Source organism: Barbatula barbatula (genome assembly GCF_947034865.1).
Source record: "Barbatula barbatula genome assembly, chromosome: 25".
NCBI classification, from domain to species: domain Eukaryota; kingdom Metazoa; phylum Chordata; class Actinopteri; order Cypriniformes; family Nemacheilidae; genus Barbatula; species Barbatula barbatula.
This window is the reverse complement of record NC_136788.1, coordinates 11,209,875-11,222,001: the sequence shown is the minus strand read 5'-3', so window position 1 is coordinate 11,222,001 and position 12,127 is coordinate 11,209,875. Positions and strand designations below refer to the sequence as shown.

At 40.2% G+C, this 12,127-nt stretch overlaps 1 protein-coding gene across 2 annotated transcripts; it reads left to right on the top strand.

Annotated features, from left to right (window-relative positions):
* Positions 1-692: 692 nt before the first annotated feature.
* Positions 693-10,462, top strand: tes (testis derived transcript (3 LIM domains); the record flags this gene model as incomplete). 2 transcript variants are annotated; one of them, XM_079449733.1, is made up of 7 exons in its annotated part: positions 693-845; positions 2,342-2,427; positions 3,624-4,548; positions 5,062-5,475; positions 7,396-7,611; positions 8,413-8,571; positions 9,589-10,462. In XM_079449733.1, 7 exons carry the CDS (start codon positions 693-695, stop codon positions 9,781-9,783), a joined length of 2,148 nt encoding a protein of 715 aa, XP_079305859.1. In that variant the 3' UTR covers positions 9,784-10,462. The 2 variants fall into 2 exon arrangements, with proteins under 2 accessions (XP_079305859.1, XP_079305860.1); XM_079449734.1 differs by lacking the exons at positions 693-845; positions 2,342-2,427 and having other exon boundaries at positions 3,629-4,280; positions 4,328-4,548; positions 9,589-10,410.
* Positions 10,463-12,127: the final 1,665 nt, after the last annotated feature.

The window sequence follows — 12,127 nt, the reverse complement described above, 5'->3', positions numbered from 1 at the left end:
ATTTAAAAACATTCAATTATTATCTTTCATAACATTTACATTTACATTTTTTCATTTGGCAGACGCTTTTATCCAAAGCGACTTACAAGTAGTTTTTTTATACAGTGGCACATTACTGCAGAGCAATCAGGGGTAAGGTGTCTTGCTCAAGGGCCCTTCAGTCATGACCTGCTGGCACTGAGATTTGAACCGACAACCTTCTGATCACAAGCCCAACGCTCTAACCAGTAGGCCACAGCTGAAAATTTTCACAAAAGTTGCTTTTCCCTATGCGCTAGACTGCTCTTTGAACTTATAAAATCTTATCAATTGTCAAACTGTAAAATATAAGATATAAGCTTTGCATATGCACCCCCTGAAAGAGCGTATATGTAGGCTATATAATATGTACATAACTAATTTGTTAAAAAACAAAATAAAAACTGTAAATACGTGCTTTACATTTGTATCTGTTGAGGATGCACTTTTGTCGATTGCTGTCTATTCAAAAAATGTATTGCAATAAATGCAAAATTTTCAATCTTTAGAATTTTTATATTAGTTTTATTAGTTTATACGTTTTAAAATTGGAGTTGTGAGTGTTCATTTAAGGACACTTGCAAGTTTTCATCCTTTACTCTGATTGGTCACCTAGAGATCGAATTCTGCTCCCATTGGTTGAAATGACCCATCTGAAGAACAGCGGAAGTGTAATGCAGCGTGAGCGAGAGAGACAGAGGTGGGTAACTGTCCCGTTCAAGAGAAGTGAACCGACAGGGAAAGTTGCCGGTGGGAAATTCACTGTTTATCAACGCAAATCCACGACAAGCTCAAGAACAATGGAGATCGAGAAAGAAATTAAAAAGGTAACGTTACGTTTATTATATCCGGTGACTGGTCGCGGTCCAAAAGGTCAGTTATAGAAAAAAATGGCAACGCCCTAAAGGTAAACCCACTTCCATTGTTATACATGACGAAACATTTGGCGTAAAGTGTAAAATACTGAAATTCTTGGTGGCATTTATTTAGTAAAAGGAAGTGGGTAGTTTAAAGGAAGTAAAACAGAGACAGAAAATGTAGACAAAACGAATTGAGTGAAGAACTTTGGATTTATTGCCTTTCTTTTTTTCGATATTTGCACGTTGCTTATTTATTGGCCGGTAAGCAGGATGTTATTGTTGTTAGGATTCATTAACTTGTCATTGCTATAAAACCAAGCAAACGCACCACATAATGCAACACAACCACAGTTCTGTTGAAGTTTAGTGGTGTTGCATTTCTGTAATATATTGTGACATACGTTGGCAGTAAAGAGAGAAGTGGTTTTTCACCAAATTGCAAGATAGATATAAACTTAACATCCTACTGCATTTTTCCCTTTAACATCTCAACATTTAAAACAATAGCTTCTTTCTCATGAATGTCAATGTGCTTAAAAGCCTGTCATGGTGACATTTTCACAGTTCAGATGTTATCAATAAAGTAATTCCCTATGTCTAATGACACTAAACCTTTGTGAGGACATCAAAATGTATCTCTACCGATGAACGTTTTATAAAGCTTTTGAGTCAAGCACTCTGTTTACATGAGCATAAACCAAACGCTTAGGATCTCTGAAACGGTTACTGTAGGTATAAATATAAGCTCTGTTCTGCCAGAACACAACCCACTCGCTTTGTATTTAGTGCAGACATAAAATGAACAGATGATGTGCGGATATCCTCCAGGCTTTCTCCATCTTGATAAATACTTGACCTTATAAGGCTGTCTTTCAGCTGCACGGGCTTAGTCTCGACAGCTGCTGAAACAAGATATTTCACTGAGGTTTATAATATAAATATTATAATATTTAATATATAAATATACATTGCACATTTAATCTCCTGCAAAGGACAGAGTGTTGAAATATATTTATTTTTAGGCATTTGGCATACACTGTTATAGGAAGTGCATTGAAAGTATACATTTAAAATAAGTGTGTTGTCTGGGAATCAAACCCTTGACCTTTGCGCTACTAATGCAATGAACTAGCAAGTGAACTACAGGTATACCACAAATAGATCATTGTTTTAATAGACCTTCTTTACTTCCATTTAAATTGATTTTATATTCAATTTAGACCGTTTCAGCGGCACCAACATAAACAAAGGTTATGTAGCCCAAACTTAACTTCTGAAAGACCTACACCAAAAATCAATAACTGTTGAGAAGTTACAATTAATATACAATCAAATATAAATATAAATTCAGCGTGTGTCTGATGAAACTCATCTAAAGTGTGTCCACATTGTGTCAGAGGAATCATTAAAATAACAATGTAAATGCTGCATAAACTATTCAACTATTTGTGTTGTGTTTGCAGATAACCCTGGGCCATGAGATCGGAGCAGGTGCACCCTGTCTGAAATGCAAGGACAAGTGCGAAGGTTTTGATCTTCACTTCTGGAGGTTTGTGCTGACTTCCTTATGTACAAAATATTGCCATTCACATAATTTTCAATGTGAAAAATATTTGTTATCCATCATCATCATCCTGGCCAAACGAGACACCTTTCCCGTAGATGTGGTAAGAAATCGTGTGTCATTAGTTTCACTTGGCCAGTTTTCCTAAAGAAAGAACCAAAGTTTCCAAGATGCCTGTGCCAGGGCCTCATCGCTACAACAGTTTTGCATATCTTCCCCAACTGCCCTCATGTGGTTTCAGGAATTCCTGTATGAAAAGACATGGATTCGGGTCATTGCTTGCAGAGCTAGTGACTTCATCTTTGTTTTATTTCCAACAGTGTTTGCCTGAAGTGACTCGGAATTGGGCACACCCACTTCCTGTTTCTCATTGTTTAATGTTTTCTCTGTGATTTTAAAGGGTTTGGTTCATTGGTATGAATGTATGAAGATATTTTTGGTTTTCAACTGATATGGTCTTAAAGTATGGACAAACAAGTGAGGAAAAAGATCACTTAATTAAAAAAGACCCTTTCTATGGTATAGTGGATTTCAACAAAAATGGCTCTGTGCATTTCAAGCCACAGGATCAATCCATTCACATGCCTTTTTCTTTTCAACTGACATGCTGAAACATTTAAGGCCTCTTTATAGTGTGCGGCTGTGAGTTATGTTAACATTTAGCAGAATGCATTATGTTATCTTTTGCAAAACTGCTGTCTCTAGAGGAAGAAAGGGGTGTCGGTTTCTATAACATGAAAGGGGTGTTGGTTTAGTATTTCCTATTGTCTTCAAACTCCCTATAACCATTGAATAAGAGTTGAGGAAGAGTCAGCAAGCCAGATAAATAACTAAAGCAATATAAAAAGAACACCTTTCAAGTTAGTTACTCTAGAAATCGCAATTCTTTTGCAAACTACCATATGCTTCTCAGTTCCACGTAATTACAGAATATCTGTGCATGCCGTAACTTGACGTGTTCACATTGCACAACAGTCCAAACCAGTGATATAAGACTTCTAACTAAACAAAACAGTCATAACTCAAACAGACAACTCTTCTCAGAGCCATTATATGCTCCTCTGTAAATCTCACTAGGTCCTTTAATATGCTAGAATTAAGTTAACACGCCTCCTTTTCCCCAATAGGCTATTTATTTGTTTGGTCCTCCTCATAATACTTGAACTTGAATCTCTTAACAGAAAGATCTGCAGAAACTGTAAGTGTGGCTTGGAGGACCATGACGTGCAGCTTGAGAGTGAGGAAGACAAGAAGGTGGGGAAGCTTTTCGAGGACACGAAGTACACAGGCCTCATAGCCAAACTAAAGAGAGATGGTGTCCCGTCCTACAGGGGCCACCAGGTCACCATCTGCATCCCGTCGCCCACCATCAGCGCCGCTACACCTTTCGTTGCGGGCACGTTTATCCCCGGCTCCAGCCCAACCTACGGCCCAAGCGGTCAATCTGCACCTGCCCCAGGTGCTGGAGGTCACGTTCCTTCTGGTCCAGGAACAGGACATAATGCTGTTCCAGGTGCCGGAAATCACTTATCTTCTGCTCCCGGAGCAGGCCATGCTACTACCCCAAAAGGAGGGTATTCGGCTGCACCAGGGGCAGGGCATACAGGTGCCCCAGGAGCAGGGTATACGGGTGCCCCAGGAGCAGGGTATACGGGTGCCCCAGGAGCAGGGTATACGGGTGCCCCAGGAGCAGGGTATACGGGTGCCCCAGGAGCAGGGTATACGGGTCCCCCAGGAGCAGGGTATACGGGTGCGCCAGGAGCAGGTTATACGGGTGCCCCAGGAACAGGACATACTACTGTCCCAGGGGCAGGGTATACGGGTGCCCCAGGAGCAGGGTATACGGGTGCCCCAGGGGCAGGGTATACGGGTGCCCCAGGAACAGGACATACTACTCCCCTGGGTGCTGGAGCTCACTTCCCTTCTGCCCCAGGGGCAGGGCATATAGCTCACATCCCTTCCGCCACTGGAACAGGTCATACGGTGGCTAAATTTCCTAGTCCAGGCACTACTGGGGTGACAACTCCCAACCCAGTGCCCGCCAAAACTAATGTGGTCAAATCCATCACCTATGAATGGGCTCCACCTGGGATCAACCAAAACTTGGTGAGACTTTGTGTTTTAAATGAGACGCTGATATATGATTCATAATATTTCAAATGATGAACAAAACACTTGTGGATAAATTAAATATGCTATTGTGGTTGGATCCACATCCACTAGGGGTCAGTGTTGTCCACTTGCTTTTTTATTTGCGTGTCTAAAACCTAAAGCAGTCTTCACACGGAACTATTAGTCAATGACTTAAAGGGATAGGTTATTCAAAAGCTGAAGCTGTGCTTATTTTCTTCTGCAGAACACAAAATAAGATATTTTGAAGAACGTTGGTAATCAAAAAACATAGGCCTCCATCATTGACTTTTATAATATGGACACAAAACCACTGAGAAATTTCTCAAAATATCTCCTTTGGTGTTCAAAAGAACACCAGGTAAACACTTAAGAAAGCCTATTCAAAGAAATTTGGGCAAACTGCAACAATCAAGATTCACCTAAAAAGATTTAAGCGTCTAAACAAGACTTCAAAGTTCAAACAAATATATATTATTTTCTCCTCAGGCTCTCCGCTACATGGAGCTTCTGCCTCCTGAACGCCGGCCCATCGCTGGTTCGGCAGGAGCAGACTACCGTAAGAAGCAAATGGCCAAGCAGCTTCCAGAACATGACCAAGATCCTGAATGCTGCCACGAACTCTCGCCTGCCGAGGTCAAGCTAATGCAGCAGTACGTCCGCAAGTACAAGGACGAAGCGCTTGGCATAGGCGACATTACCCTCCCTGAAGAGATAGGAAAACAAGAAGGCCTGGCTGGTGATAAGGGACCACAAGGTCTGGGTGTCGGAGCCAAGCCTGGTGCTGGAACACCAGGAGCTTATATAGCACCAGGGGACAAAGGGGATGCTATTGCTACCATGGGAAGAGTTGGCGCCCCAGGGGCTGCTGGGACCTCACCAAGTGGACCTTCTGGTAGCTATGTAAGTATGCCAAAGATGAAACATTCATAATGATTTACATTCATGCATTTGGCAGAAGCTTTTATCTAAAGGGACTTATATTGCATTATCCTATACATTTGTTTCTAAGTATGTGCAATCCCCTGGGATCGAACCAATGAGCTGCAGGAAAGTGGGGTCTCATTTATAAAACTTTGCATAGATTACACCCTTAATGTGTGCGCGCACACAAAAGGAATATTTAGCGCCCGAACCTGCGCATGATTCCCTTTATAAATCCCAGTCAGGGGAAGACTCTGTATACGTGTATCTCATCCTTGATATAACCATATATGGAGCTTACAACGCCTAGTTTAACTATGCATTATAACTAATCTGCATATAATTTACATATGCATATATCCATTCACGTGACTGTACGAGACATTAGGAATATAAGAGCCAATGGACCGCTACACTTCCGGATTGCACAGTGTCCACAATAATATAAAATTGCACAGTGTTGATCATTGTTCTCACTAGAAATGTTTTATATACATTAAATATGTTTTAGAACACGAGTTCTGCTATTTAGTTTAAGAGGCCCTCGCACTCCTTGCTGTCATTTAAAAATGAAAATGCCCAACACGCCACCGAATATTTTTTAAAAGCAGCTCATGCTCTAGAAATACAGTATATCTATACTCAAATCATATTTAAAAGTTAAACAAAATGTTTAGAGTGCTTGACTCCATTAATAAGTGAAAGTGAAAGTGAAAGTGAGTGAAAGTGACCTATTTGTCAGTTATGGTGAACCATACCTGAAATGTGACCTCTGCATTTAACCCATCCAGAGAGTAGTGAACACACGCACAGCAAGTGGTGAACACACGTACACCCGGAGCAGTGGGCAGCTATCACTGCAGCGCCCGGGGAGCAAGTAGGGGTAAGGTGCCTAGCTCAAATGCACCTCAGTCGTTACCTGCCGGCCCTGAGGATCGAACTGGCAACTTTCTGGTCAGGAGTCCGACTCTCTAACCATTAGGCCACGACTGCCCTATAATAATGGGAATTAGTGAAATATTTAATCAAATGTGTGTATAAAAGAGAAAACTGAGTTTAAAAAATGATTCTGCCTGTATAATACGGCTTCACTCACACCAGTAATAATTATAATTTACAACATTAGTTTTTTGTTGTTTCATGTTAATGAACTGTCAATGAAAAATAAAACTATGAACAAGATTAAAATTTAGGAAGGAAAAAACCTATGAGAGATATTCTCAGTAAAAGCAGCAAAAAAACATGCAGCAGGTCACATACTGGCAGTTCAACCAAGAGGATTTATCAATGTCAAATCACACATATTATTTTGATCTGATTAAATGTCACCATCATTAACAAAAAGTTCCTTTTGGATGTGTGGTGCAGAAGTGTTCAGTTCCAACACATGTGCGCAGCAGGAGATGTCCTGTAGTCTTCTCCACTTCTTATCTCATTCATGAGGAGGCCAGATTCTGCAAGCCTGCTTTTAGTCATGCAGATGGAATGAAAATTATGTTCTTCTACAGGAGATCTTCTTAAATGAGCACGTTTAGTCCCCCATGCGTTATGTTTGACCTCTGAAATATTTTTATATGAAAACCGATGTTTTTGCCTAGTTTTAATTAGTATTAACCTTAAATTAGTATTCAAGAATGAATTGGTTAATCCAAATAAAGTCAAATATGTCATTATTTGCACACCCTTGTATCGTTCTAAACCCACGTGACATTATGATGAGTAAATAAGTTCTAGGAGAATGAAGATGTTGTACTCACCTGGGGCAGTGAATTCTAACCTAAACAGTCTCTAATGTACATAACACTCATTTAAACCATACTGCCCTTGCAGTGTTTTCCCCTTTCAATCTGTATTGATGTTCATGCCAAGTTTAACTCATCACCGGATCTCTTCCCACAGTCCTGCCACCGATGCCAGCAGCCCATGAAGAAGGGCGAGCCAGCTGTGTACGCTGAGCGGGCGGGCTACGATAAACTCTGGCACCCGGGGTGCTTTGTTTGCTGTACTTGCTCTGAGCTGTTGGTGGATATGATCTATTTTTGGAAGAAGGGCCAGTTGTACTGCGGCCGCCATTATGGAGACAGTGAGAAGCCACGATGCGCAGGTTGTGATGAGGTGAGAAGGGGCGGGGCTAAGTAGGTACGGGTGTTATGTATAGCTTTGCGTTTAGTTTTATTGTAGTTTATAAAATTTGAAATATTAATATTCAGGGGGATGGGAGAGCGCATGCAGAGAAATTAGAGAGAGATAGGGTAACTTTTTCCAAATGTTGAATTAGATGTGCAAAACAAATAAATAAATAGAGTGTAAATTAAATAGTGTATGTTTTTTTAAATATTTAGCTTCCATAAATTAATTGATTTCAAATCAACAGTAACGGTTTAAGTTTATTTTTTCTAAAACTGTAAGAGGTTTTGGATCTCTCTTTTGGAATATTGCAGGTAACATTCAATTCTTGTACATTCTTTTTTATTTATTTGGATCATTAATCATAATTTTTATACATAATTTGTAATACATCAGTCGAAGTGTAAAGTCTTCCCAAAAATAAAAATTCTATGATCATTTACTCTTCTTGTCATTTCAAACCTAAATGACTTTCTTTTTTCCGCAGAACACAAAGGATGTTTTGAAAACTGTTGGTACCCGAACAGCATCAGCACCCATTCACTTTCATTGGTTTTGTGTACATACAAGATAAGTGATTGGGTGCAATGCAAGTGGATGGGTGCCGATGCTGTTCGGGTACCAACATTTTTCAAAACATCTTCATTTGTGTTCTGCAGAAGAAAGAAAGTCATGACAAAAAGGGAGTAAATTCTGACAAAATTTGTATTTTGGGTGAACTGTCCCTTTATTCAAACTATGCATGTACTGTATCTAAATTGGTGTGTGTGTGCATGTGTGGTCTTGCAGCTCATCTTCAGTAATGAATACACCCAGGCTGAGGGTCTTAACTGGCACCTGAAGCACTTCTGCTGTTTTGAATGTGACTGTGTGTTGGCCGGAGAGACCTACGTCATGGAGAACGAGAAGCCTGTCTGCAAACCCTGCTACATGAAGAATCATGCTATGGTAAAGAGAAAATGTGCTCTCTGTCTCTCATCTGATCGTGTCAGTAAATCAGGAACATTATGCGAGTCGGCGTTAATACATGCTGGCATTGTGCTGTCAGTACTAGGGATGGGTGCCTTGTGACGATGTAAATGTTATAACCTATAATTATGTTTTTGCCAATCTGTGAACCATCATTCTAACCAAACCATTATAGTGCACCAAAGTAGAAATAAAAGCATACAATTAATTACTGGTTTACAATTGTTAGTGTTGTAAAGCCACTTCAACCAATCAAAATATGTAGCAGCTAGTATAACAAACTCTCACATTGTAAAACTATATATTACGTCACTTGAAAAATGTGAAATTCCTGGAAAGCCTTGTCTATTAAAACTAACAGGCTCTGCATGAGTTTGAATGTCATGTCGGTTCAGCAGCAGGTGAAGGGGATTAAGGAAGTGCCAGTGACATGATAATCAGAGGAGAGGAAGACAGCATGCTCTCAATGGATCTATGATATCAGACACCACCTTTCTCCACCGTTCACTCGACCCTTTCCCTCTCAGCGCCTGCCTGTCCGCTGATATGGTTCTTCTGAATCATCTGTTTGACATGGGCTTATTTTTGTGATATTTCCAAATGTTTTAATGAGTATTAACCTGATTAGATGTATATACAGTACTGTAATTTAATAATGTTTAGTTAATGTTTTGAACTCCCGCTTGGATCAGAAAAGAAAGAAATCTCCAAAACAGGACAAGCTTATGTTTCAATATGTCAGGATATCTGACATCACATATAAGCTAAATCACAATTCAGCTGGTTGGCAGCTGTACAGATACTGAGGAGAGAAAGATTAAGCCATCCATTGTCAATATTGTGACTGGCTTTTTTTTAAGTCAGCACTTATTTTTCAAAAGTGAAAAAGAAACACATCAGAAGAAGTAACATTTTTGGTATTGGTAGTGTTATTTCGAAGAAATATATTTAGTACATTATAACCAGATTAACGTTGTTTTTATTTTGTGTTCACAGTGTTGCACGGCCTGTCAGAATCCGATTGAACCTGAAGCTCAACGCGTGTCGTACGGAGAGCACCACTGGCACGCCGAGCCCCTGTGCTTCCAATGTTCCTGTTGTTCCAAGTGCCTGATAGGCCAGCGCTTCATGGCTGTGCAGGGCATGCTGCTTTGCTCCGTGGAGTGCAAGAAGAAGGTCATGGTCTCCTGAACGAACAACCTATAAAAACTAGCGCGACCCAAAAGTCAAGCTACTTTAACACAAGTATATAATGCAATAACTGAACAAACAAATATATGTATTTGTATGACCATCATTTCTGTTCTTTCAAATAATTCAGTGGAGCAGCTACCAATGACCCAACCAATCAAGTCTTAGCTTTTTTTTTAGAAAAGATACTAATGCAATTACGGTGAATGGAGACTGAAGCTTTCTCTTAAGAAGCAAAGAAGAATCTTGCTTAGTTTTTCTGAAAGCTAACCAGATTATTGAGTTAAGGAGTTTGTCGCTCAAACCTATCAAATGACCGAGAAATGAAATATTTATTATGCTTCACACCCTTTTAGGACCTTAAAAGCTCCAGCCCCCATTCATTGCCATTGTAAGGATAAGAGACACCTAAACATATCATTTCTTATGTTATCCACACAAAGGTCCGGATAAACATGAAGATAAATAAATGATTTCCGAGTTTCGGTGAACAAATCCTTTAAGAATTTAGTATTGTAAGTTGAAGCTAACGTTACTGAAAACATATTCCAGTTTTTAACGTATTAAACCGCACTTTATTTTTTCCGAAGCCTTCACTAATTCATTCAATAAAATCTTTGTAATATAAGTGGTGTTTCCAGTTTATTTCTATCTTGCATCTAAATATAAATCATTCTTGTGACGTTCAAGTCGGGGGCCTCAAGGGACAGGTGTTACGCTAATGCTAACATTTCGACCGTTTCACACCATTAACATTTCCAATGCTGTCCAGCACTTTGGGCGGAAAATGAGCCTTTAGCGTGTCGTCTTGCACTAAGCAGTGGAAACTCCGCACAATTCAAGGAAACCCGGTTCTTTAAGTCTCCATTGTCCTCGTCGCTAGCAAATTCAAGACTGTGGCGTCATTTCCACTCACCGTAACTGTCCGCGGCAGCGCGAGGAGGTCCCGCAAGTTCACCCCACCGGAAGGGGGGTCCAAGAGGGAATTCTTTCCTTCAATGTCACTCGCATCTCTTCCAAACAGAGCGCGCGCACAAACATGCCGACTTACCGCTTATTTTCCCCGCGAGCGTTAATGGTGCATGAGATGATGATCTGTTGATGAGTTGCTCCCCCGGGGTGATGAGACGCAGATGTAACACGTTTGTGCTACTTAAGGAATTGCAGACCCCACACGAGAAGAATCTAAACAGGCGGGTGATCCAAACCACTGGAGGGTCGTTCTGGTAACACCCAAACCGAATTACAGTTTATTTATTGCAGAGGTTTGAGAAACAAGTATTTCAAAATATGGATGTCAACTGTTTCTTTTAACTGCGGAGACCCCTCATCCTGGTCATGTTCCCTACGCAAATGTTCCTAGATAGGGTTCCTAACCAAACACGTCCAAACAGTTTGTCAATAATACATGCTATTGTACAAATTGAATCTAAGCACTTATAACCCGGATGGATGAAGTTACACGAACAGCACAGATACACCTAGACGCAAAATATATTTACCTATAAATTATATAACTTATAAATATTGACCTAGGTGATTCACAGCCTTTGTTTTGTAAATAGAGCTGTGGAAGCTAAAATAGAAATGCGTGTTCTGTTTGCAGTTAATGTGAACACCTGCTTTATCTGGGTCCATCTGCTTCAGCTACTTACTGAGGTGATCCTGCAGTGGGCGCTCGATCACACTCTATATGCAGATACTGTATTACACTGTAGCATATGTAATGCATTTTGCATATTTGATGTTATTTGGTGTATTGGTATGTGACTTGAACTGTATTTCATTAAATGTTTCATTGTGTTTATAGGCATGACCCAAACGTGCAGAATCTGCCTTGATGCTTCAGCAATGCGTAAATAAATTTGAACATCTACAGGCCGTTCATTTCTTTAAAAAGTAAAATATAATGTTACGGTAAGCCGCTTTACTTTTGGGATGTAGACCGGTTTTTAAATAGGATTTATTTTGTCTAAATTCACCTGACAACAGAGGCATCAAGTGGATTAGGACTTTTTGCACTGTAGGAATACGTGGGGAGGCGGAGAGGTGGTGCGCTGTCAAAATGCAAGATGAATGTCAGGTGTCTCATTGACTGATAAGGTTCATCAACAACATTCCTGGTAAAATGAGAGAAGGGAGAGAGCTTGACACGTAACGGGAGCAGAGACACAAGCTCATAAAGATGCCATGAAGGGTTTATGTCAGTCTCTTTAGTCACCTCAGCAATATTTACACTGCTTGTCAAGACATCTGTCACATGAATGAGCGATTCTGAAAGATCTGCTGAAATAGTTTATTTTGAAAATGTAAACATTTTGTGCATGGCCTGATGTTTTGTAAC